Here is a 26,308-nt window from a genome sequence, read left to right as displayed (position 1 = left end):
GAGGAAAAAGCTTTATTTCAACATCGACCTCGACCTCTGCCCATATTTATACCTTCCTTGAGTAACAAACACGTGGCTTTCTCATCGCCATTGTTGCAGCCACATATTGGTCATGTGACTCACTTATGCATACAACAGCTGCAACACTCTCAAACCCTTATAAAAACCTCCAACACCCCCAACACCCCCAGAATTCCCAGACCCCAAAACCGCCAAAGCCGCCAAAACCACAATACCCCTAAAGCACCCGAGCCCTGGATCTCCAAGAACCTCCAAAAAAAAAAAAACTCCAAACCACTCCATACCACCAGATCAAAACCCAAGGGCCCCACCAAATCCACCCCGCCCTCACCCGGCCTGTATGCACGCCCGCGATAAGCCGCGCTATCGCACCGGCCCCTCGGCCTCCACAGGTGTCCTCATACCTACTACTTCTTTCTTTCTGGCCTCTTGCAAACACCCCCTTTTTCCACGCTTTAGCCATGAATATCCGCAGCAAGTTGTCCTCGCTCCGCGAGTACCTCACGCCGCTCAACTACGAGTCCAATTTCCGCAAAACGGGCGAGATCCTGCCGGACGAGTTTGTCTTGGCCGGCGACTATTTGGTGCTGAAGTTCCCCACATGGGCCTGGGGCTCGTGTCCCAAGCCGCTCCAAAAAAAGTTCTTGCCGCCGGAAAAACAGTTCCTTGTGACGCGGCACGTGCCCTCGTACCGGCGGTACGCCGCGTTTGTACCCGAAACGGGCGACGGCGCGGGCGGCAAAACCGACGCTGCTGCCGCCGACGCAGACTCGGACGCCGAGTGGGTGCCCCTGGTGAGCCAGCCGGTGGGTGCCGCCGTGCCGCTGGGCCCGGCCACACACGACCTCGACGCCTTGATGGACGACGCCGCCGAGGACGCCGCATCACGTGACGACATCGACGACTACACCCACATCTCCTCCGGCGGCCCGGGCCTCCGCCGCTACGACTTGTACATTGCGTACCTGACGTCGTACCGCGTGCCGAAGGTGTACCTTGTCGGCTTCGACGACGGCGGCATCCCGCTCTTGCCGCCGCAGATGTACGAGGACATTTCCGGCGACCACAAGGACAAAACCGCCACCATCGAGGCCTTGCCGATGGCCCACAGCACCATGGCCGTGTCCATCCACCCCTGCAAGCACGCGGCGGTCATGCGCGTGTTCATGGAGCACGCACGGCTGAAAAAGGCTGCTCCGCAGCCCGCCGCTGCGACGGCCCGGGCCCCGGACGGCCGCGACTTGCTGGCAAGTGGCACGCCCGAGCCCGTGGACATGGACGATGGCGGCATCCGCGTGGACCAGTACATTGTGATTTTCCTCAAGTTCATAGCGAGCGTCACCCCGGGGATCGAGTACGACTTCACCATGGACGCGCTCTAGCGGCAGCGTAGATGTGCGTGCTTGCTGCCTTCGGTGCAGCCCCAAGGCTGTGGGCGAAAGGCTACTGTGTATGAGCGTAGCGGACGGCACTGGTGAATGTGTCTGGGTCGATGGCACTGGTGGGATGTACAGGAGGTCGGTACTGAGATGTCTGGGTGGATGGCACTGGTGGGTATACAGGGTAATGGCACCGGTGGGTATACAGGGTGATGGCACCGGTGGGATGTCCAGGAGGACGGTACTGGTGGGTATACAGGGGGCTGTTTGCTTCCGGTGTTGCTTCTGGATGTTCCCGGCAAATGAAGGCCCGAGCATTGCTTAGCACATCCGGGTTGAGGTGGTCGAAGCCACACGTGCGAGACTGAGCCGGCTTTCCCTGACCCTTCATCCGGATGAGGTGGCAGTGTTGCTCGCGGACTTTTGATGCTCTGCTACTGGTATCCGAGCGAGCGCTGGAAGAATCACGGAGAACCCCGCTACGCATGGAACTGGCTTCTGGTGGACGAGCCACTGATCAATACTACCTGTCCTTTTTACGCGGCCGAGCAACAGGAGTTGTGTCTACAAGCGTAAATGCTACCTGTGCACGCTGCTATTTGACACGGGTGTAACCCGATGTGGTGGCTTCTGTAGTAGATTGGGCAACCCGCAGAACCGAATGCCGCAAAACATGTGGTAGGCCAGGTGCTATTGCTTCTTATTGCCTATCTGGTGTTGTAGTGGTCTGGGCACATAGCAAGTCAGGAGAAACATAGCGTGATCTAAAAAGCGTGTTCACAAGGAAGTTATACTTGGCTCTTTTCACACTCGGCCCTTTCTTTCTCAGAGACAGACTTGGAATTGGTGAAGCCCGGGGTTTGACCCTGCGCATTTTGGGCATCTGTCTTTTCTATTCATTGACGTGGAAGCTCTGACTGTGCCGACAAAAACATGTAGTACAGATGGGAAACGCTTCTGGATCAAGTACACCTTTTAAGATCTCATCACAAATTTTATGGTAGACTCGCTTGAAGGTCCAAGGCTGATGTAACATTTGCTTCAAAAAGTATTGTCTCCCTTTTGGGTAATCAGTTCAATCTATAGTGGCAAAGAACGCTGCCATCGTGAGTCATATATAGACCCAAGTGTTGCAAGAAAAGAGTCAAATACACCGGATGACTGGAGGCGGTGTGTGGAAATGGGAAAACACAATCCGCGTCGTCAGCTTCAATTCTCGCCAAAGAGTCATGGAACCCATTTCATGTCATTCATGTCATTCATGTTTCTCATGAGATTCTTGCTAAACATGCTTGAGACATTCAATCCACATACAAGCTCGTGGCAACCTCCAACCTCAAGGTGAATGTGCTCGAACATCATCAGACTCCAAAGAAATTGAGTTTGTTGATCTAGACCCCAACAACAACCGACCTTAAACACAGTATTGAATTGTTAAGCTAAACCAAGTCGGAGCAACAAGTAGCCTTTTCTCTTTCTTGCTTGATTAGTTTCATTTGGAGAAAGGGATAAGACAATCAAGTCGTTCTACAAAAGCCATCAACCAACTCCCAGGATGTACTCACTTTCTCTTTATTTTTTTGATTTATTTGTCATTTTTGGTGGACACATCACGGGAACGCAAATGAAATTTCAAGACAAACCTTTTCTTTCAAAGAAATATCATATTATAGGGTGTCACTGGAGGGATATAAAACCCCACCACTAACGAAAAATTATAAAGACCCATAATAGATCGCAACATTGGCTCAGGTGAGAAGGCACGAACACCAATTCACGAGATCTCCCAAAGAGGATGTGCCCTCAGAGAAACTTCTGCCCATAACCAATGTCACCACTTGAATAAAATTAACTAAATGTCATCGTCCCATAGGTTATATTTTCTTGAGGGCCCGTGACCATAGTTCATTTGGCAGGTACCTAGTAACGAAACTCGGGCCATTCCCTTCCGTTAATCATGGCTTGAAGGGTCCCGCTGGCAGGCATTTGTTTCTGTCTTTTTATTTTTTTTTCTTTTTTGTTGGTAGATTCATCTGATTAAAAGGGCAAAACTATATAACGAAAATATATAAAAAAAACCATTAAACAGCTCCCAGCTACGTACCAAGTGTCTTAGCTCGGCCCGTCCCCTTCCGTTAGTCACGGCCTGGACAGTCCTCATGACACGTATCTGTTTACGTATTGGATATTACGTCATCGACTGCTAGAATAGGTCTCCTATAATAGTCGCTTCAACTCAGATGGTTGTAGCGGACTTAAGGAGCCCACTTCCTGCGACTCGCCACGCCTTCTGGTGTAGACCTTGAAGATCGTGGTGACGAACCAATTCAATTTTGTTAAGTTGTCCAAAGAGTTGTCGCATGGGGCCAACATTGAGTTCAAGCTCATGGGCTTGGTAAATTCTTTTTTTTTTGGTAGATTCATCTGATTAAAGGGGCAAAACTATAAATTGTAGCTCCAGCCACCAGTCATAAGTATTGCATGGTTCCAGAGACCTTTCGGGAACAAAATGTTACAATAATACTACATTAGACTTTTCAAGCTTGAAAAGATCTAATTAGGCACAAATTGAATATTATAATTATTGACAATCATGACATGACAAAATTTCGGTTGCGGCCATACCATGCAGGAAGCACTGTTTCCCGTCCGATCAACGTTAGTTAAGCTGCATAGGGCCACACTGAGTAGTGTAGTGGGAGACCATATGCGAAATTGTGGTGCTGCAATCTTTTTTTGTGTAATGGAGGCACCGTCTCTCCAAGGCAAATTTGTTCGTCAGTGGGATTTTGTATTCGTATCTAAAAGTTAAGCCTTGCCTGATATCCAACTCAGGACGCATACTTACGTTTTCACAAGATTACACTGACCGATGACGCGACCATCGAGACGCGTCATAACAGTTCCCAGTCTGTTCATGTTGATACATCAAACGTGTCGAATACGATATTCAAATACCAGAGACTATTATTGATAAAGAATACTCAAACTTACTCAAACACATATCAAGATTTATGAGCTTTCAGCAAAAACACCGAGGGTTTTCATACCGGCAAAATGATCCCCAGGGATCTATTAGTGAGAAGCTCCAATTGAGTGGACAATGCCAGCTTTCGAAGTTGAAAACAGACTAGGCAAGTTGTGTTTACTTCCGACACCAGCATACGTTTTCCAGCTCTCTCGTCATTCCGGCGTCTCGAAAAAATTCGAAGTGAAGAATGCTCCTTCAATGCCTCAGTTAGTTATAAGGAGCCGACAGCAGGGCAAGTATGCGTGGATTCGCACCCAAATGACCAGAGCCCAACCGCGCAGATCACCGGGCCATTATGCAGGACCAGCATCTCCAGTCTTATGCCCCAGGCCAAGCCGCTCCTACGGAGCCTCAAAAAAAAACTCCACTAGGCACTCCCACAGAAATAGCTCACTGGAGAAAGAATTTAGCGCTCTTATCGGGGATTTGGGCCGTCTGCCGCGCGATCTCACTGAGATCCCCGTCGGCGTCCGGCATATAGCGCGCCCCAGGCCTTAGCCCCAAACCGCCGCCAACAGCCGCCACCGGCCTCTTTTTCCCTGAACTCCAGCCAGTGCACGCACGCCCATCGGCCGGCCCCATCCAGCGGCCTGGAAAACAGAAACACCCCGCCAAAACCAAAAGGGGCCACACATGGCCATATTGGCGTCCTGCACACAGCGGCGCGCTCCCGTCGCCGCGAGCGCGGGTCTCAGCGCTTCCAAACCCACCTTCTTTCTTCCTCATAGGCTTTTCCCCACGTCAGGTATCGCAGCAACATGGCTTCTCAGGACGACAGGAGCCCGGCGCGGTCACGTGGCTCGGGCCTGCTGGCGGCGGCCCCCGGAAAAACGGCGAAATCCGGCGCAAAACACGCCGAATCGGGACACCTCCGTAGCCGCCGGGCCAAAAACAAGGGCGCCCTCGAGGACGTGGATTCAGGCCCGGAGCGGCCCGCAAGCCCCCGCAAACACAAAAGCAAGGCCGGGGGCGACACGCTCCGCCGCAAGTTGTACCAGCTGCGGCGCGTCACGTTTGTGCTCGGCGCCATCTTGGGCCTCATTGCCACGGCCGTGTTGACGGCCATGCTGTCGGACAACATCAAGCTGGAGCTCGACAAGTTGATCAAGTACGACTCGTTCGGCGACTTGGTGGAGGACTGGAAGTACCTGATCCCGCAGGGCCTCCAGCTGATTGTGGACGGGTACGACCAGCGCGGGCAGACGGAGTTGAAGGGCTCGGCCGAGTCGTTTTCCGTGGGCTTGCGCATGAAGCAGCAGCTCGCGCTCACGCCCAAGCACAACGTGGTGATGGTGCCCGGCGTGATCTCCACGGGCTTGGAGTCGTGGGGCGTCAGCACCGCGGGCGAGTGCCCGGCGCTCCCGCACTTCCGCCGCCGCTTGTGGGGCTCGTTCTACATGTTGCGCACCATGTTTTTGGACAAGGCGTGCTGGTTGAAGCACATCAAGTTGGACCCGGCCACGGGGCTCGACCCGCCGGGCACCAAGGTGCGCGCGTCGTCCGGCTTCGACGCCGCGGACTTCTTTGTCGCGGGCTACTGGATCTGGAACAAGATCCTCCAGAACTTGGCTGTGGTCGGCTACGGCCCGGAGAACATGCTCAGCGCCACCTACGACTGGCGCTTGGCCTACCGCGACCTCGAGCGCCGCGACGCGTACTTCACCAAGTTGAAGTTGCAGATCGAGACCACCAAGCGCTTGACCGGCGAGAAGAGCTACCTCGTGGGCCACTCCATGGGCTCGCAGGTCATCATGTTCTTCCTCAAGTGGGCCGAGGCCTCGGGCGACGCCTTCGGCAACGGCGGGCCCTCCTGGTGCAACGACCACTTGGCCGGCGTCGTGGACATCAGCGGCTCGCTCTTGGGCACGCCCAAGGCCATTTCCGCGTTGCTCTCGGGCGAGATGAAAGACACCGTGCAGCTCAACTACCTCGCGGTCTACGGCCTCGAGAAGTTCTTCTCCAAGCGCGAGCGCTTGGACTTGATCCGCACCTTTGGGGGCATCCCGTCCATGATCCCGCGCGGCGGCGCCGCCATCTGGGGAAATGCCACCCACTCGCCGGACGACCCCGGAAACGCGCTTCTCACCGACGACACGGGCGTCACTGTCGCCGGGCCGAAAAACCGAACCCTCGGCAAGTTCATCCGCTACCGCTCCCGCGACAAGGCTTCCCGCGGCACCGCTGGAATTTCCAGCGACGACGAGGACTTCACCTTGGAGCAGAGCATCGACAAGCTTTTCGAGCTCTCTCCGCAGTGGTTGACCAGCCGCATTAAGGACAACTACTCCTTTGGTATTGCGCGCACGGCCGAGGAGCTCGAGGCAAACAACCAGGACCCGCTGAAATGGTCGAACCCGCTCGAGGCCGCGCTCCCCAATGCGCCGGACATGAAGATCTTCTGTCTCTACGGCGTGGGGAACCCGACGGAAAGGGCCTATACGTACAAAAAGGGCGAGAAGGGCTCGGGCCTTCCGTTGGTGATTGATACCGAGAGCGATCACCCGGTCTATTTCAGTGATGGCGATGGCACAGTGTCCTTGTTGACACACCTGATTTGCCACGAGTGGCAGAAGGAGAACTCCAGGTTCAACCCGGCCGGTATCGAGGTGAAGATTGTGGAGATGAAGCACCAGCCGGATACGTTCGATATCCGCGGGGGCGCCAAGACTGCAGAGCACGTTGACATTCTCGGCTCCGCAGAGTTGAATGAGCTCATTCTCAAGATTGTCACGGGACACGGCGACTCGATCGAAAACAACTATGTCTCGGAGTTGAGGAACATCTCACTCAAGATGGAGATCTAGGAGGGCGCGGCATCCTAAGGCGCTCTTCCTCGCTTTTCGCGTGAGGTCGAGGGGGCGGCTTGAAAGCCACTTTCTGGCCAGCGGGCTTATAAACGCCACTGGCCAGCAGCGCGGCCCCGCTGAGCTTGGCTGAGTGTAAGATGGGTCGTATTTCGGTCTACTGTATTCTAGCTTCGCGAGCATGAAGCTGCGCGCCGAACTTGTACTGTTCTCAAGATACTGTCTGTCACTTTAGCTCGTAAGTTTCACACCAGCCATTCATGCTTCTTCGCAGATCTGAAGGATGCACAGCCGTGCCGGGAAGCCATGACGAGCCAGGAGTTCACCCCACACAAACGAGCTTGGTCCACGGCCTGAAGCGCCTGTGATGCTCGAAGTTGGGTATGCAATTCCAGCAGCAGTCGAAACGTGTGCCGGAGGGTCTTGAAAGGGCATTGACTGGATGGCGAGCGACTACGTTTGTCCAGAGCTTGTCCAGGATTGTGGGTCGAGAAGCTTTCGTCGTGCCAATCTTTGGCTACATTACCTGGAGGTCTACTTGAAAATACCGGATTTGACAGGGAGAGAACAGCATAGTGACGGGAACCATTGGATTGTTTGTCCCTTCCGATTCTTGATGTGTGCTCTGGCAATTTTTTTAATTGGTACGCACCCAGCTGAGAGACACCGCCCAGTACTAGCGGGAAAAAGTCTATTTTCTCGAGCAAACAGCCGAATTCTATTGGAAACATGGGTGCCTCGTGAAGTCTGCGCGCACGCTCGCCCAAACAGCGCCGCACCTTGTACAACATTGGTTTTTCATGAGCGAGACAGGGCAGCTACAGAACCAGCCAACAAAGCACGAGACCGGCGCCATCGGTGCCACCCTGTCCCCCGCGTCTTTCCCGTGTCACTTCTGCGGGCGGGCGTTTAGCCGAAAAGGCACGTACGGGCGGCATCTTGACAGCAAAAAGGGCGATGCCCAGCATCCGGCGGGGCAAGTCGAGGCGTTGCGCAGCGGCGTAGTTCGCAGGGCCGCGCGCAGGGCCGGGGAGCCTGTGGCAGACGAGAAAGCCGGCCGAGCACCGAAGAAAGTCAAGAGGCAAAAAAGCCAAATTGCAAAAGTCTACAACAGCAAGACCGCGGTCAAAGAAAAAAACCGGGCGCGGCGGCGGGCCCGCGATCTGCGCCTCAAGGCACAGCTCCAGGCCCATGAGTGGTATATTGGCATGCTCTCAGGGCCGCAGGGCCTGGCGCAGGGCCCGGCCGGCCGCGCGGAAAACGCGTCGCTAGAAGCCGGCAAGCAAGCGCATCGAAGCCAGGGCCTGGAAAGCGGCCCCGAACGCAGCCAGAAAAGCGGCCAGAAAAGCGACGCCGAAATCTACGGCGCCCGGTACGCGTATGCTGTTGCCAGCAACGTGCCGCCGTCGCAGTGGCCGCAAAAAAACGGGTATCCTGGCGACGCGGAATTTGGCGCCACCGTCGGGCAGCTCACGGCCCTGGCGGGGATGGCGCCATATAATCGCAGCGCGCCGGGGCCGCAGTATTTCCAGGGCCTGGGGCCGCAGAGCGGCGGCGGGGCCGCGGCACAAGACTCGACCGGCGCCGCGGCCCTAGAGCAGGTGTTCGCGTGGCATGCGCACTGGGCCCAACTCGGCCCCAGCACCAAGCGGGCGCTCTGGCAAGCCGAGTGCGACCGGGCGCTCCGCACGCACTTGCATGGGGCCAGCCTCTGCCAGATCAGCGGGGCCGCGGCCGTGGTGCGGGAAAAAACACGCCAGTTGTGCGAGCAGTATTCGCAGGGCGCGTTTCTCGATTCGATTCTCACAGACTCCGGGCCCGAGACCCCATAATGGGGCGCGGGCGTCCACGGCTGGAAATCGCAGAATGCGTGTTTGCGTGTATTTTGTTTGGGAAGAATGGCCGGGGTAATTTGTGGGTTTCATTGAACGACTGTGCTGTTTGATGGGTGTGTTCGGAGGGTACTTTTCTGTCAGGTGGCAGTGAATGGTCATCAAGGAGCCGGAGTGCATTCCGCGCGTTTGCCAAAGACTGGCACATATCGCCGGGCTCTGGAGCTTTTTTTTTGAAGCGGGTGGGGGATTATAAAATGCAAAGCTGCTGCCAAAACAATGACATGTTCCAGTTGTCCCGCGTCATATGAGTGTTGATGCTTGGACTGTCAAACTGCAATCCTCATGTCCTTTGTGTTTTCTGGGTTCAATCTTCCACTTGGCAGTCCGTGATTTCAGTTGTCACGGGTCATGCATGAGCAGAATGGCGTGTGTCTGCAGCAGACTTGATGCGCGTGTCGTGGACATGTCTAACATGAAGGCCCCGAGCGTCGAAAGCAATTTGCCAGCCCATGGCTGGTACCCACGTTTGATCACGTTTTATTTCTTCTTTGGAACAGCATCACTGGTTTCAGGCACATATGTTTCCAGAGCGTTCACAATACACTCCCTGTGTACCGTATCACAATGCTTTGATCAGGTAACACCTCTTTGAGCTTCGGAAAAAGACTACGATGAATCGATTCTCCATGCAAGCTGGCAAGATAGTGATTGCTAAGAATGACATTCTGCAGTATATCGACGGGCTGCGGTTTGTGCCATTGACGGATACTCAAGATGCCAATGGACATGATCAGTGAAGTGGAACTATTATGGCATCTTTTGATGCTAATTCGCAAATCTGTCTTTCTAGACTTACCCGACTAATCAGTGCTCCTTCACGAACAGTAACTTGGTCCAGATATTTTTCAGTTCAAACGAAAGAACCCATTGATATGTGAACTATTGTTGCGATCTTCCAAGACATCATGTCTAAAACTTGCGCATGGAATTCAATCTTGCAGTCTAGATGTTCAAGAGGCCATATACTGTGGATTCATTTGCACTTTTGCCTTGCGGCCTTTGATGTCCATGCCCAGACCTCATGGAGAAACCCAACTCAGAGAAAGACTGCGCGTGTTGTAGAGCGTCCAATACAATTTCTCAAAAACCACTCAGGTATTCATGTGTTTAAAATAGCATATCATGTGATGAAGCATTCCAACACTCATCTAGTTTTCGGGGAAGCGTGGTCGGGAATAATGTGCTACTTAATGGGCAGTCCTTGATTCAAAAAATAGAGTTGCAAAGCTCGTACCTTCTGAGCCATAATACTTCTCGTATAGGTTTGCATGAGGTGGACAGTACACTGGTATCACGTGGGTGATTGTGGTAAATAGTGACGTCAGTTTTCTACTGTAAAATGCCCCAGAACCCAGACAAAACTTCTGACTAGAGCTCTCTAATGATAAGCATTTCCCGAGCTATGTAATGTGGGCAGTCCCGAAATCGGCGGCTCTACAAGTCACAAATGTTGTTGAAGTTACAAAAGTCATCAGGCTTGTCAGTTTTACAACTTTATGAAAAAGCTTGAAGAACAAGTAACGGTTCTGACAATTCAGAACAGGGCCAAGTAAATACTGTGCCATGCACGACCAGGCGGACTAGCATATTCAATGCGGCAAGAACCAGTTGCAATTCTCAAGTTGGAAAATGATAGTTCTGTGAAGAGCCTGTTTGGCCATACCAAGCTTTTGATATGTAAATTGATCAGCTTCACTTCATGTTACCCATGAGGCCATTCAATCAGGTTTGTCGACTCGCTCTACTGACTCAAGGAATTGGGCTGCAAGAAAGCCGTTCATTTTATACATTCTAGCGACAAGGGGACAGACTTGATCACTGAAACTTTTCGGGACAGAAAGACAACATTCTCTGAAAACCATTTGGCCTTGAATTTGGGCAGCTCCTAAAATCTCACATAACATTCCAAAGAAGCAAGCTTTGCGTTCTCAGTTGCAAGTCCGATTCCACTGGCGGCAATATCGCGAGTGCTTTGCTAACCAATACAGGGTTTGTTTCTTTCCAAATATCATTCATAATCAAAGATTGAAATAAGTCTGATACACTGACTAATACTTGTCAAGCAAATATGATAAAGTGAGCCGAATTACAAAACAAAAAAATAATCGAAAAAGGATAAACCAAGCCAAAGAAACCAAAAATAGCTAATAACAGTCAACAACACCCAAAGACAGCCAACACTAGCCAATACTTGCGAATCCTAGCCAAAGACAGCCTATACTAGCCAATAACAGCCAATGACAGCCAATAGCAACCAAAATCAATAAGGAAAATCAAACAAATCCAATACCATCAAAACCAACTAATACGACAAACAACAACCAATACCAACCTATATCGTCCAAGGCATAAACATACAAAGTCTTCATTCCATGGCCCCATATACAGTCAGCACGGCCAGCACGGCCAGCGCGGTCTGTTGCAGTCAACCCAAAAAACGCGCACCGCACGCTCCGACATACGATAAGAGCAAAGCACGAAACACATAGCCACGTTGCGAATAGATCCCCGGAAAAGCCCGCTATTATATCATGAGGTATGCAACGAAAGAAGTGATGCAGAATCGCAGGCCTTCAAATTACTAACACAGCTAGTGGAAAGTTTGTTCGCGCCTCGAAGTACAGGCACGTGTTCGGCCAGGCGGCCAAGAGAGAACTCAGCTACGAAAACTTGAAAGTCACCAAAAACGCGTGGGACTCCAACATCATCAATTGCAACGGCAAGTACCTCTCGGTCACGTGGGAGTCCTCTGGTGGGGGTGCCTTTGCGATCATTCCGGTGTCCGAGGTGGGCAAAGCTCCGGACACAGTGTCGCTTTTCCGCGGGCACAAGGGCCCTGTTTTGGACACGGCTTTTGACCCTTTCAACAAGCAGAGAATTGCGAGCTGCTCGGACGACGGCCAGATTATGGTCTGGCAAATCCCCGAGGACTTTTCGTTCCACAACTACAAGGACGAGAACGACAACTTGAAAGACATCACCGAGCCGGTCAAGGTACTTTCGGGCCACAAGCGGAAGGTCGGTCATGTGGATTTCCACCCCTGTGCTGCCAACGTTTTGGCGTCATCCTCTATGGACTACACGGTGAAAATCTGGAACGTGGAGACCGGCCAAGCGGAGCTCACCTTGCAGCACAAGGACATGGTGACGTCATTTGCCTTCAACTACAATGGCTCGCTCTTGGCTACCACCTGCAGAGACAAGAAGTTGCGTATCTGGGACCCCAGAACGGGCGAGGTCTTGTCGGAAGCACCCAGTCACACAGGCGCCAAGGCGTCTCGTGTGGTGTGGTTGGGGAACACCGACCGAATCTGCACTACTGGTTTCTCGCGCTTGTCTGACAGGCAAGTCGGGATCTGGGATGTCAACGACATCTCCAAGGGCCCCATAGACGGGTTTATGGTGATAGACTCGTCCTCAGGTGTGTTGATTCCCGTTTTCGACGACGCAAACTCCATTCTCTACTTGGCAGGAAAGGGCGACGGAAACATCCGCTACTACGAGTACGAAAACGATGTGCTCCACGAAATCTCTCAATACGCATCGACAGATGCCCAGAGGGGGTTTGCCGCAGCCCCGAAGACCTATGTCAACATGAGAGAAAACGAGATCTTGAAGTCTTATAAGACCGTGAATGACCATGCCATCGAGCCCATTTCGTTCATCGTGCCGAGAAAGTCAGACTTGTTTCAGCAAGACATTTACCCAGACGCGCCTTCGGATCAGGCCGCACTCTCTGCCGAGGACTGGTTTGCCGGAAAGAATGTCAACGGGCCTTTGTTGGTTCCCATGGAGGCCATCTACGAGGGCACCTCTCCAGAGGTCAAGGAGTCGTCCCCTGGCGTGAGCATCTCCGAGAGGAAAGCTGAAATTTCCGCCAAGAAAGCCGCCTCTGTGCCTGGGACGAAAAAAAATTCTCCAATCAAGGCTGATCCTCCAGTTGAAGAGGACATAATCGGATCGTCGTTGCCTTCTTCTGCTCCCAGTAAGGAGCCTGTTGACGAAGTTTTGAAATCTTCTGGAAAGGTAGACAATCTTCTTAACAAAGTTGTCGATGAGTCTGATGATGAAGATGCCCAAAGAATTGCGGAAAGTAAAGGAAACGACGATGATTGGGAGGAGGTCGAAAAACCTGTCGTGACTTCCATCCAGAATACCAACGAATGCAAGGAAGAATCAAAACAAGACACTACAGTATCGGCGCCAGAGGTCAAAGCTGAACCAAAGGCTGAACCAAAGGCTGAACCAAAGACTGAACCAAAAGCTGAACCAAAGGCTGAATCAAAGACGGAATCAAAGGCTGAATCAAAGGCTGAATCAAAAGTTGAGACGAAAGTTGAGCCAAAGGCTGAGTTAAAGGCTGAGCCAACCGCTCTTGCTCCAGCAGAAAACGCTTCCTCTACAAGCAAATCTACTGCTCAACCTACCTTGAGGGCAACTGTGGATAAACTTGCTGCTATTGTCGAGGTTTTGGAAAAGCAGGTAAGCACCCTAGTTGCTGCTAACATCGAGAAGAACGACAAGATCGACTCGCTAGAGAAGAAGATTGATGATTTGTTGAAAAAGTGAATTTTCTTGAGGAGCCCTCATGCCGTATATTCGGTTATCTATTCGTTTTTAATATCATAAAAATGCTTGAAGATGAGCGTAGCAAGGTTTTCTGTGTCGAAGGTCACCATTCCGTCAAACATGACCCATAGTTGCTTGTGCTCATACTGGTGGTCCAAAACTTTGTCCAAAGTGATTGTGTTGCAAGCACCAGGAATATTGACTGTACCATTGGCCGCCTCGATTACAAATACACCGGCCTTGTGACAACTGAACATAAACTCAACTTTCGAAGAGCTCGCAGTCCGCTTATACAAAGTGCCCCCAATGTTGTTCACCACGCCTTGATCCATGAGCTTTTTAGCCGAATATTTGTAAGACCCAAACTTGGGTAATCTGTTGTTCTTCTTTAGCTGTCTGTGGTAGAAGTACTGCTTGCTAAAGACAGGAATGATATTGAATATCTTCTTATCTTTGGGCCTCCGTTGCAAATCCAAGAGAACCTTGTCAATATGCTTGATGTAATCATTGAGCTGCTTTCTGAGAAAAACCTCTTTTTCAAGAAGCTTTGAGACCGTCTGGCTTGCAACGAGAAGTTGTGTTTTTCGAGACTTTCTCCGGGAATCTTTTGTCTTGATGTCTAGCACAACTTGGTTGAGAAGCTCCTGAAAGGAGTTCTTCCTTGTAACGACTTTTAAACTCTCTAGCTGAAGGATCACTTTCAAAGCCATCTTCTTAAGAGTGACATAATTCACACTCGACAAGTCACCTAATGGTGACCTGCTATATGGGAAAGAGTTACCCCTTGAGCCTCGCCCAGCCTCAGAGGCCTCACTGATTTCAGTGTCAATGATTTGCCTGAATTTTGTTTCGTGGTTTGGTTTGATTCCCCGCACGAAGAGCTCAAGTAAGTCGTCGCCGTCTTGCACCCTGATGATGTAGAGAAGACAACGCTTAGCTTGTGCCATAAGATTTTTGATTTTAGAGTCTGCCATGGATGCCTCCTGTGAAGCTGGCGATAACGTTAATGTGAAGTCACCCATCTCAGTTAGGGTCACGAAGTCATCGGCAGAATCCACTAAGTCATTAAGCTCACTTAAGATGGCATACAACTGGTCATCAAGTCCAGGAACAACAATGTCTAGGTGGCGAGAAACCAATTTTTCAATGGCGATCATGTCACTAACTTTCATAGTCAACTGCGGCCGATCGTGCACAACAAGATCGTCGTAGTCGTTCATTTCATACTCCACCTCTAAGTCTCTCACATCAATGATTTCTCTAATGAGAGCCATTGTGCTGTCCACATAGGAAAGAACAAAGTCGTTGAGCGGCTTCATGAAATTATCACTGAATGCTTTCATCGAAAAGACCTGCAACAAGACCCTGCTCAAATACTTGAGGTTGTCGCAGCCCTTTTCTGGATATATTCCAGCAGAGGAGATGGGATCTCTGGTAGAATACCCAAAGTTTGCAGGGCATTGCATTATGTTGGAAATGTAATGTTTGATGATCACGACACCAGCCACTGACAAGTACTGCTGTTCGTTATGCTCCGGAAATTGCGCTCGTGAGAGCTTGTATGCGGTCTTTGCCAAGACCCTCATGTGGATTGGAAGACTAGGAATACCGCGTCTCAAGATGTCCATGAAGTCACTGGTGGCGTCTCGTAAGTCGGTCAAGTTTTTCACGAACTGGGATGACACCTCATGGTTTTGAATGGCTATTTGCGGCGACACCTCACGAGGTTTTTCACTCTTTCCGTACACATTAATTTCACGAGCCCGGATGAGCTCATGGATCTTTGAAGGGTTTGGTTCGAATGTGGTTTCATCGTCATCGAGAATCTTTTCCACAGCTTTTCCAAATTGTCTCTTCAAGTGTGTCCTCTGGCTTGTCTGATTGTTGAAGTCTAACAAAAATGAGATCCAAAAAGTCGACTTGATTTTGGTGATGTCGGCCACATTTCGCGAGTCTCTTTCGATATCAGTCTTCATCAAGGCACTCACCAATTTGACAAAGAAGAACTCTTCTCGGGAATGAGAATTGACAGTAATTCGAGGAAGCGAGAACAACTGAGCCACTAGCGAATGAACATTCTTCAACAGTTCGTTAAAATCAGAGGGGGACATGGTCTCATAAAACCTACTCCAATATGCGGGATTGGTTTGCAAGAAATAGAACATAGACAGGTAGAGCTCAATTCTTTTTCGCACGGATTTCTTGAGTTTGTCGAGATTTTTCCGTGCCCCAGCATTGTGGACGAGAGGCTTGTAAGTTTTGAAGTTCTTGTTGTGCTTCATGAACTCCTCAATGCTGATCTTGTTTTTGTCCAACAAGCTTAGTTTGATGTCCAAGTTCTCAATCTGCGCTTCGAGGTCTTCGTTGCCTTTTGACCTCTCAAGGATTTCGTCCTTGAGCCTAGTCAACTCAATTTCTTCTTCGAAATCCGTTCCGCTATCCGAGAGAAGATAGGCAAACTTCCTCACCACACCTAGGGGAGGATTTTTCATCATGATGAAGGCCTTATACGCATCTTTGGTGTACTTGCTTCTTAGTATAGCCTGGGCTTTTACGACTTTGTCTGCATGGATCGCATAATAGTGATCAAAGGACGCCCTTTTCAACCTCACAATCTTTCCTCTGATTGTAGTTTGGAGACGAATGATGGAGTCCACATTGTCGTAGATATCCTCCATATCCACAGACTGATTGAATCTCGCCAAGATCCCCCTGAACCCAGACTGGAGAGATACGATCTTATCTTCCTCTTTTATTTGAAGAACAAATTTCTTGTGGCGAATATCTTCACGCACGGCATTTCCTCTTGCTTTTGCAAAGAGCTCGCTCATCTTCACATCTTCTCCAATGAGAGTAATCAAGACATTGTTGCATAATCGGGTTCTTGTTATAGCCCCTCTGGCAATGCTTTGAAGCTCACCCAACGAGCAAATCTGCTCGCTCAATACCCCTAAGCATTTTGCGACTTTGCTTCTCACAAAAGCCCCTCTAGCAAGCCCTTGGAGCTCAATGATTGCGTCATCATGTTTCAAGTGTGAAGTGACGCTTTCGTTCTGCAGGCGAATGAATAAAGATCGGCGAGCCAAAGATTGCACCTGTACTATGCTGGGCTCAATCAAAGATCGATGTTGCAGGAACGTTGAGGCCCTGTCGTAAATGGGCCTTGCCCGAATCCGGCATTGAAGGCCCGTGATTTGCTCCTCGTACCTGAGTAGCGTGTGAATTTTTTCCCTTATATCGTGTCTAACGAGAAACCCTCGAGCGATGTGGTGCAAGTGTCTGACGGAATCACCACCAGCACAGTCGATCACAGTATTCAGCCGCTTTTGAGCCATCCGCAGTCGGGCGATGGCTTGAAGGCGTGAAATGTCGTTTTCGTACGCGAGAAGATCGCCTCGATGACGATGGACTGTCTTCGACCTCACCATGTTTCCCCGAATGATGGAGAAGAAGGTGGTAAGCTCTGTGTCATAGGACTTCACCATGATCTTCCGAACAAACATGTGGTAGCGGAGGATGGAGCCTTTGCAAAGAGCCTGGAGCTTCAATATGTTGGTCATGTGCAAGTCAAGCTCGGGGGTATAGTATTGGCTCAGTTGGCCCACGGAGGATAGCAGGGTAGGCATGCTTGACTTTGGAGACGCGGTGAGGGCAGGCTTTGAGTCGATGCTTTTGACGGTCAAGTCGGGGATTCTCATGCCACCCAAGCTGAACTTACTGGCAGGGTCGGGGATGATAGAGGCGGGCTCTAGAAATGGGTTTTCGGTCTCCGGCAGCCTGGGCTTGGCCCCAGGAGACGCCGCTCGAGACGCTGGTTTGGGCAGCTTGGTTGGAGACACGGACAACGCTTTGTTCATATAGGAGCTTGTGCCTGGCGAGCCCACGTTGACGTTGTCTGCACTTGAGAAGTTGGGCAATTGGTGGCCCAACAACGACCTGCTGGCAGCCCTGATTTCGGCCGCGTCAAAGTCGAGAGCGCCCACCAAGTTTTCCATGGGCGGGTACGCCGGGTTGAGCGTGTTGATCTTGTAGCTGATGGCATGGAGACAGAACCACACCTTGGGCACGTCCTTGGCATCGTAGAGGTCCGTGAGCTCGAAGTGAAACACATCAGGAATGTCCAAGTACTTGAGTAACCTGAAGAAGCGGTTGATGTTCTCGGTGTGGCGGAACTCCAATCGGGCGTCCTGTGTGTACACTGGTTTCTTCCCGGGCAACAAGATGTTGGCGAGCTTGGCCAAGTAAATGCCGTTCTGGATATGCGAGATGAGTTGCGGCGCAGTTTGCGGGATAGGCTCGCCAAGCACGGCCTGGAGCCAGTTCTTGATGGCCTGGATCCGGCAGAGATACTCGTACGCCTTGGAGTCCGCCAGGGTTCTTGTTTTGCTTGCCGAAAGAGGCTCGATGGGCACGTTCAAGTCGGCCAATTTGCGTGGTTCTGTCCTGCCGGCCGTGGGCGTGCCGAGCCGTGGCGAGGGCGACGTTTGGAACGAAGACACAGTGGCTGACGGCGTGTCGAGCCGAGCCCGGGGAAAACCGGCTGTTTTGGCCGGGGTGTCGATGTTCATTTGGCGGGCCAAATCGTCCAAGTCGGGCGAGTCGAGCTTATGGGCCTTTCCTTTTTTGGCGGGTCTGATGTTGAAGTTGTTGGCCTGGGCCAAAGGGGCCCTGGCGGGGCTGGATTCGGGCAAGGAGTCCAAATATCTGGAGGCGACATTGCGGACCGGGGACGCCATGGCTCGCAGGAATATGGATTCTGGCTATTTTGGTGGTGTGCTATTTTGGTGGTGTGCTATTTTGTGCGCTGTTTTGGATGGCTGCTTTGTAACTGGGCGGTGCTGGTTTTGGGTGTTATTTTCTTTTCTGATATCAGAGCCGATTCCGGTGCAAGCTGACAGTCGAGAAGAGTCTGAGGCCCTGGAATGCGGAGCTTGGCGAGGACTCATTGAGCCTCGCAGATGCAAAGGCCATGATAACGCTGCCGAACGCGGCGGAAATGTCAACACTACAAAGGCGCCGTGCATGGAGAGTCGTGGCGGCGTGCCCTGTCTGCCTAATTGCCTGCAGAGGGTCCCCCGATGCCAGCTGCAATATACGGAGCGCTTCTGGGAAATCAGTGGTGGATTCATCGAGGAAGGCCCGTTCAGTGGCCGGCTTCTCTAATGACATCGGGAGACTCATGTCTCTCACTTATGGGAATGTCAAAAATAAAAGTCAGTGCACATGGAGCCACGTGCAGGACCAGCGTCAGAATCGAAGGAGGCCTCGTGGCACGCAATAGAAATAAAGACATGGTCTTTGAAGAAGCGTCAATTGAATACAGGTGTCTGTGAGAAAAATCTTGCTGAATGCTGTGGAATGGAGGGGCTTTTAAGTAACTTTGATCAGAAGTTTCCTGAGTCGGGATACGAAGTAAGCCATTTCCAAGGTATTCTTGGGTATGGTACAACAAAGACCGAGAGCATGAGTACCGGGTCCAAGTTATATTGACGATACTCTTGGAAATCTGCGAAACTGAGAAGATCACATACCAAAAATTATTATTCAGAATGGAAAAAACTGAAGAGATTATAGTTGACAAAAATTAAGCAGCGAATTGTGCCATCTACATCCCAATACAGCCTCAGTAAGGATTCTAAACACGAGATCAATTGAGGAATCAAAAGGTCTTCACGCATGCATGTCAGTTTCACTAACTAGTCTTCTTTACAATTTCAGAGGGATTTCTTTCACGTGGTCTTCTTCGCTTGTCATTCCCTGAAAACAGAACCAAAAGTTGAAGAATATAAAAAGCCCCCAGGTGTGCAGTTTAACTGACACAATCCTCAGGTCTGAGGAGATGCATTGTGTGAAAGACGGAATCAAATGTCTGTTTTACTATTTCTTTCAGGTACGTGATGAATGAAACTGAACTATAAGATATGACGCCATATGGATGAAGGGCACTGTCCTTATAATCAATATGTGTGGATACATAAATTAGATTTTCCTAGGCGAGAGCATGAATTGCGGGCCATGTCCGACGGCATTTAATGACGACGCAGAACAGAACCTTGGTTGTTCCGTGAAGCCCTCCCACAATACCAAGTCTTTGGGTTCAATATCTCTTTACAGACGGTCCAGATTGTGATTGTGGAAAGATCATACAATCTGCTGAAGCGTAAACTATATCGTATGCGAAGATATCTATTTGGGTCTCAAGGGCTGCGGATGCATAAGGAGAGATTATGATGGGAGAGCCCTTACTGTTATTTCATGCAGATCCACCCATAGATAGAAACCCATTGCGGATGAGAGTCAAATAAACACCTTTTCGGTAGTGCATCAAATGCTGTTTTCTTGTTGGGTTCGGCAGGGCAACAGCCACCAGATTTATGAAGTATGAATCTTATGGTTCGCGTTTACCGGCTCTCCACATGATTGTGAGGGTGTATCCAGTCTGAGAAGAGCGCAAAAGAAGACGGAAACAAGAATTTTGGTACGGAGATTTTCATGCGTGTTTCTAGGAGCAAAAATATCCTAGACTAGCAGATCACGCAATGATGCGTTTCATGAACCAAGCTGATTCGGATTCCGCCACCTGCCACCCGGCAAAAGCTATTGCACCATTTTGCTGGCTAATTTGTAGATAAAGACATCAGAAGGACTGACGCCATGGGATGCGAGATCTTATTAAAAGGCTCTTTGTCGAATTGCATGCCCATTTAACACCGGCCCTTTTGAGACTGCGGATGAATGGATGCGCCGCCGCCAGCAGTGGCGAGAGCAGCGTAGAAAGCATAAACACGACTCTCCTAGTGAATCTTGATGGTCTGTGATTTCACTTATCTTGTGCCAGGGCCTCGGCCACTTCATGGGCCACGCAGCGTTCGGGCCTGGCCTCAGTGCTGAGTACCAGGCGAGACACGGTGCCTTCTTTGTTGGTCTTCTTTTGCAGTTTCTGTTTATTCTGCCTCCCTCGCGTCATTTCACGGTGGCTTTTGGCTTGTGTCATGTCTTGTGTCGTCGGCCATGTTATTTCTCCCATCTCCCAGTGTCTTCTCCTCTCTAAGTGTCTCCATCAAACAATTTCTCTATAGTTCAGTGTCTTTCCATAGTTCAGTCACTTTCCATAGTTCAGTCACTTTCCATAGTTCAGTCACTTTCCATAGTTCAGTCACTTTCCATAGTCCCCGGTCACACATCTGTGCCCTCTGACCCACCGCCCCGGTGTCCGCATAAAAGCCTTCCGCAGCGTGCTCACAGCATGAGCCGCGCCATCAATTCTCGCTTCTTTCTCTCCACCAACCACCGCTCCACAGCCTTCTGGCTGTGCCCCCCTTCCTGTAGCTTGGCTTCCATCCCGGCGCTCGCAAACACCTTCTCCCCCACCGCACCGTTGATTTCGGCACGCACCCTCTCTTTACTAGCATCTATAGACTTGTCCCACAGCGCCCCTTCATGCACGCCGTAGTAGGCCAACGAGAGCCCCGGCTGGCCAGAGCACCCCTGGCCCACGTGGATCTTCTCGCCGACCCGTGCCTCCGGGAGCTCTTTTGCCCGCCCGAAATACGTCTTTCCTCTCACGCGCGTGCCGATTTTCTTCTCGTACCGAATGTAGTCGTTGCCTCCCAAAGAAAGAATATGGTGCTCCCACGCCCGCTTCTCGGCATAGATCCGATTGAGCGCGTCGTTGGCAGCTCGGAGCTCGTCGGCACCAAGCGACGGGTCATTCACGGCGGCCATTTTGGCCAGCATTTCGCTCATAACCGCCCGCCGCCAGAGCTCGGCTTCGGCTATGGTTTCCACGCTCTGCACTTTGCGGGGCCTGTTTCCGGCGTCGATCCTGACCACGCCGGCGTCCTGGATTTTCTGCTCATAGTAGCGGTGGAGACCCGACTGGGATTTCTCCTTGTTGCGCGACATGGCAGAAACGCAGGCTACGAGAGGTGGGGAGAAAGGCGGTGTAGACAGATGAGTTTATTGGATCTGGCTGGAGCGCGCGCTGGCACTGTGCGGACAGGCCTGTTTAAATTAGGACAGACAGCCTCGGTTATCTGGGAAGCAAAGGTTTGGTGTTTTGGGGCTTTTGAATAGAAGAGGCTGCTTTGAGACGGCTGTTTTGGCTGAACGGCGGTGTTTGGTTGGTGGCGGGGTGCTTTTCTTGCAGGCGCTCATATCAAGCGGTGCGAGACTAATACTGCTATGATATGGAGGCAATATATTGGGGTGGTGAGAATAGTGATGTGGTCAGAATGGTGGTCACAATGGTGGTCAGAATAGTGGGGTGGTCAGAGTATTGCACTGGCCACAGTATCCTGGTGAATAAATATGGCCCTTTTGTTGTTCGTTTGAACGGGATAGCTGATTACGGTATGCTCGGTTCCTGGGCTGGTACTTATAGTGTTCGCGGTGCTGAGTCTACTGGGCGCAAGCATTGAACCTGGGTCCGTGTCTGCGATTCCGGGGAAAAGATCCAGTAAATAGAAAAGATCCGGAATCTGCCCACTTCTGTTGTTTGGATGCACTTTCTTGCTTCCGATTTCCAAATGATATTCAATGAGTGATCAGAAACGAGCTCCATCAGGCAAAATCATACATGTATATGATATCTGCCAGGCCGCTAAAAGCAAAAACACAAGCTCGTAGCTTCGAGAAATGAGATCCAGAGCTATCGAATAATGACAACTCCCAGTAGAGACACGAAAACCGGAAAACATCTCGTATCATAGCAGCAAGCGACAATGGATCCGGAGCTGGATATAAAGATCGCGTATACAAATATGCCCCAAGAACATTTCCAAAACGGACTGGGGCTTCATTTGATCCAGGAACAGGCGCGTTCTCAACCACTATCCATTCCAGAACATGAACTCTATTGCAAACAATTGCTGAGTTCGAAACATAACTTGGGGAACACCGGCGAATTTTTAGTTTACAAAAACAGTCTGCCCCGGTATACAGATGTTTGCCGGGCTCCAAAATTTCACATTCCTATTGGTCTGGTGTCTGGCTGATTGAAATCTTAGTTCTGGCCTTTTCTGGCAGGTGCACATTGCAATTCAGAGAGCAGTCTACTGGATCTGATTCCAATTCATGAATTTCCAAGCACATATGAGGAAGCAAGGCTGCAATCAACTTTCATGCAATCCAGAACCGAATAAAGCTTGTCCATACACCATGTTTTTCCCCCGCAACTTTCTCCGTCATGTCTACTCACCACAGTTCCATTGTGTCAAAGAAATCAACTCTCTTCCCATCCTCCAAGCTTTCAATCACCACTCTTCGTGAGGTGTCCACAAAATTGCTATGACCACAAGCGACAAAGGCAATCGCCCCCTTGGACTCAGTTATGTCTCCCTTTACGATCTCATTGAGACCCGGCCTGCCTGACCTAAACTCTACAAAATGCAACCTCTCCATTAAACGAGCAGCATGTGCATCGACCAAGTCGGTCTCATTCACTTTGTCGTGAATTTTCTCAGTGCTGGAGACATCCAGTGACTCGATTTCCTTGTGCTTCTCGAAAAACGCCTCGTCCAAGGGCGTATTAAACGAGGTCACGTACACAACAGGCTGCACATTGGTCCCCTCCAAGCTTTTCAACTCATCATAGAACCACTCAATAGACTTCCAATGACGAATAACCCAGTAGAGTTTTAAATTTTGACTCGCGTATTTTTTAGAAAGCTGCAAAGCACTGGCGAAAGGGCCTGGAATCCCGTTTCCCCCGGAGAGATAGGACACGGTGTCGTAGTGTTGCAATGCAGCTCCGTTTCCATACGGGCCCTCTACCGAGCACTTTATCTGTGCTTTCTGTTCCGGCTGCTCACTCAAAAATTGATAAAGCGAGTTAGACATGCCACCTTTCACCTTGATATAGAAGCAAATGACATTCTCCTCGGTCACAGAATCAACAACCGTGAAGGGATGCGACTGCCAAAAACAAGACGCCCGGAAAAAGTAGATGTACGAAAAGCACAACGGATATGGCTTCCAGGATGCTGGCCTAGGCACCCGGACCTTCAAGGTCTCGTCTGCAACCAACTGCACTTCGGCTGTTCTGACACCAAACCATGACATTCTCAAAATTCTCATGAACTTATCAAAGGCCCACACAGCCGTGGTTGCATACATCAACTGCTGGAACCCATCTACTGCCACATGGATCCATGTGGAAGCCACAAACACGATTCCCATTACATTGTGTGACAAGACAAACAACTCATAGTTGTTTTTTCTAAGCATTGCGAGTGAATGAAAACACATGATTCCCCCTATGATTACAGCCACATAGCCCCATTGCACAAACACTTCCTGGTTACGCATATCAAACCTTCCGAGGCCCACGCTGTTTATTGTCATGGTGATTCCATGGACCACCATCAAAATGAGAGCAACCCGGGCCATCCAACGATGAATGATGTTGAATCTAGTGAATGACCAGCCAGAAACCCACTGCAAAAAGTTGTTTCTGCCCGCAAATAAAAATAATTGCGGAATCAAGTACATCACCATAATACCAGTGCGGTCCGAAATCTCCCTTCCAAGCTCCTCGCTCTTGGTGGGCCAGAAAATGTTGTTTGAAAGATGGTGGTAATTTGCCACATTGAAAGCCAAGGCCATGGCAAACCATGCCACGAGATAAATTGTTTCAATTCTAGTTGGAATCACAAACTCGAACACTTTGAAAAATCTTCCATGAGTAACAACCTTTTGCGACCCGAGAGCGGGCATGGTGATGTATCTCTTATAGGTATTTGAAATTTTCCCATTGAATGAGTTGACTGCCTTTGGAGCAGCAGCCTTAAACAACCGAAGAACCCCTGCAAAAAGAATTAAAAGAAACCAGTACGAGATTAGCGCCGCTCCATAGTAGTTGGCTCTGTTGTAGTTGTACCGGCGATTAATATACGATGCATAGCCATCCTCGAGAGAGGTCAGATCAATTTCGACGGGAAGATAAAAGTAGCTGGAGGTGTCAAACCCCGGATATGCTGAGGTATTGGTCACCAAGTAGTTAGTGGCATTACTGTCAGCATTATTCAAGTCTTGCATAGTAACGTTGTAGTCCTCGCAGTAGTCAAGAAAGTAGGTGATACCACCATCACCAGGCATCAGCTTTAAACAGTGAGCCATTGAGCCAAGGGCTTGTTGCATGTCTTTGTTGCACCATCCTCCATCTGCACTTTTGCTTGTCAGACCCACGTACTCGATGTCAAAATAAAGCACTGTTTCTTCCAATAAATAGTTGCAAGTATAAAACTCGAGTTCTCCCTTCTCGTAGATCTTTATTCCGGAACTACCAAGGGCCGTGGCAACAAGCACCAAGCTAGCAAATGTTTTGGATATTATCATGTATTTTGAAAGTGTAAAGTTTATCGTGGGATTCCAGTGGAGCAGGGTCTATTGCTTTTATAAGATTGAACGACTTGCAGGGTGACAAATTCTCTTTGTTGACCATCGCCTTGCAGAAACGAGAGGAGCATTATGCATGCATGAAGCTGTGTCAAAGTGCTAAGTATGAATTGAATCAATACTACTCTCGAGGGAACCAATAGGCAATTCAGATTGCCTTCAAGTCACAATTTCAAGTACACTGGACAGCATCATATCACACCATATTTAGATTTCGTTGAACATTGCGATCACCGAGACCAAAAATCAAAGCACTCAAGCCTGCCTCATTTTCAGACCCACTTAGCTTGGTCGATATTTGCGCAAATCAGGGCGTTCACGAACATGGAAACTCATCTTTGCTTCAATTTGCAATGCGCCCAACAAACGCTGTGCATTGGTTGTGCATGTATGGCCGGGTCCTAATACACAATATTTCGCTCGTGTTTACTAAAACGCGTATGACTATTAGAATCATGAGTGGAGCTGCCAGAACTTTGTAGACTTCTTTCAGAAATTTTTCAGCGATAAGGGCCGCTTCTTTCTCTAGGACTTGCCACCTCTGCTGGCGTTTTCAAAACGAATGCGATGCATGCAGGCATGAGCAAATTATTTCCAGAGGTGTAATTTCAAGCCACCAAGTTTCGAGCCCTGTGATAACGAGACCTGAATACTTGGTTTGCTAGCTTATCCTCTGGCTGGAAAAATGGTGCACCGCCGAAAAAACTTCGAGAAGGGTTTGCCCAATGTACTGGAAATCAAAGTTTCTGTTTCTGTCTCTGCCATTCTCCGCAAAGCTAGCGTAACTTAAAAGATACAAAACTATAGCTAGTTTGTTGCAAGTCAAGTACTTGAAAGCATTTCTGATTAAAAAAAAAAATATGCGGTTTGTGAAGCTTACATGCATATCGCTAACTTTGAATAATACGCTCATAAAAATGGGAAAAACGCGTACGCGAAATACTAAGAAAAGTCTGTAATAATGTCGGGCTTAGAAAGTTTTATCAGGTGTCAAAATCAACGTGCAGCGTCACGATGGGATTGAGGAGCAAGCGCAATTTTTTTTTTGGTCACAAGGATCATGACGACGTAAGGCCGAATGATTGACTCATTCTCCAGTTGTCCAGTAGCTACCTAATGTTGGAAAGCGAGACATTTGGACTTCCGCATTGGACCTTTTTTGGGCGTATTTTTTTTTTTTTTTTTTTTTTTTTTTTTTTAAAAATTTTTTTT

General features: G+C 50.0%; 9 protein-coding genes across 9 annotated transcripts; 5 read left to right on the top strand and 4 right to left on the bottom strand.

The window, feature by feature from the left end:
- Positions 1-482: 482 nt before the first annotated feature.
- Positions 483-1,403, top strand: METBIDRAFT_10991 (uncharacterized protein; the record flags this gene model as incomplete). Its single annotated transcript, XM_018853896.1, has 1 exon — positions 483-1,403. One exon carries the CDS (start codon positions 483-485, stop codon positions 1,401-1,403), a length of 921 nt encoding a protein of 306 aa, XP_018712598.1.
- A 30-nt stretch (positions 1,404-1,433) lies between these two features.
- Positions 1,434-1,993, bottom strand: METBIDRAFT_146432 (uncharacterized protein). Its single transcript, XM_018854524.1, has one exon. It carries the CDS (start codon positions 1,885-1,887, stop codon positions 1,465-1,467), a length of 423 nt encoding a protein of 140 aa, XP_018712597.1. The 5' UTR covers positions 1,888-1,993; the 3' UTR covers positions 1,434-1,464.
- A 3,196-nt stretch (positions 1,994-5,189) lies between these two features.
- Positions 5,190-7,235, top strand: LRO1 (phospholipid:diacylglycerol acyltransferase; the record flags this gene model as incomplete). The annotated part of the gene is made up of 2 exons (XM_018858725.1): positions 5,190-5,342; positions 5,394-7,235. 2 exons carry the CDS (start codon positions 5,190-5,192, stop codon positions 7,233-7,235), a joined length of 1,995 nt encoding a protein of 664 aa, XP_018712596.1.
- Positions 7,236-7,852: 617 nt separating this feature from the next.
- Positions 7,853-9,551, top strand: METBIDRAFT_146331 (uncharacterized protein). The gene has a single exon (XM_018854522.1). The coding sequence runs from the start codon at positions 8,036-8,038 to the stop codon at positions 9,065-9,067; it is 1,032 nt and encodes a 343-aa protein (XP_018712595.1). The 5' UTR covers positions 7,853-8,035; the 3' UTR covers positions 9,068-9,551.
- Positions 9,221-9,878, top strand: METBIDRAFT_146361 (uncharacterized protein). Its single transcript, XM_018854523.1, has one exon. The coding sequence runs from the start codon at positions 9,375-9,377 to the stop codon at positions 9,720-9,722; it is 348 nt and encodes a 115-aa protein (XP_018712594.1). The 5' UTR covers positions 9,221-9,374; the 3' UTR covers positions 9,723-9,878.
- A 1,783-nt stretch (positions 9,879-11,661) lies between these two features.
- On the top strand, positions 11,662-13,699 carry CRN1 (Crn1p; the record flags this gene model as incomplete). Its single annotated transcript, XM_018853895.1, has 2 exons — positions 11,662-11,666; positions 11,725-13,699. 2 exons carry the CDS (start codon positions 11,662-11,664, stop codon positions 13,697-13,699), a joined length of 1,980 nt encoding a protein of 659 aa, XP_018712593.1.
- Positions 13,700-13,705: 6 nt separating this feature from the next.
- IQG1 (Iqg1p) lies at positions 13,706-18,605 on the bottom strand. The gene has a single exon (XM_018855762.1). It carries the CDS (start codon positions 18,433-18,435, stop codon positions 13,738-13,740), a length of 4,698 nt encoding a protein of 1,565 aa, XP_018712592.1. The 5' UTR covers positions 18,436-18,605; the 3' UTR covers positions 13,706-13,737.
- Positions 18,606-20,938: 2,333 nt separating this feature from the next.
- Positions 20,939-21,625, bottom strand: ISY1 (Isy1p; the record flags this gene model as incomplete). Its single annotated transcript, XM_018857192.1, has 1 exon — positions 20,939-21,625. A coding segment is annotated over one exon (687 nt), but the record flags the coding sequence as incomplete, so codon positions are not given.
- A 1,269-nt stretch (positions 21,626-22,894) lies between these two features.
- METBIDRAFT_77588 (ferric reductase family protein) lies at positions 22,895-24,838 on the bottom strand (the record flags this gene model as incomplete). Its single annotated transcript, XM_018858726.1, has 1 exon — positions 22,895-24,838. One exon carries the CDS (start codon positions 24,836-24,838, stop codon positions 22,895-22,897), a length of 1,944 nt encoding a protein of 647 aa, XP_018712590.1.
- Positions 24,839-26,308: the final 1,470 nt, after the last annotated feature.

Source organism: Metschnikowia bicuspidata, assembly GCF_001664035.1.
Source record: "Metschnikowia bicuspidata var. bicuspidata NRRL YB-4993 chromosome Unknown METBIscaffold_2, whole genome shotgun sequence".
NCBI lineage: Eukaryota > Fungi > Ascomycota > Pichiomycetes > Serinales > Metschnikowiaceae > Metschnikowia > Metschnikowia bicuspidata.
This window is presented reverse-complemented; position numbering and strand designations above follow the sequence as displayed.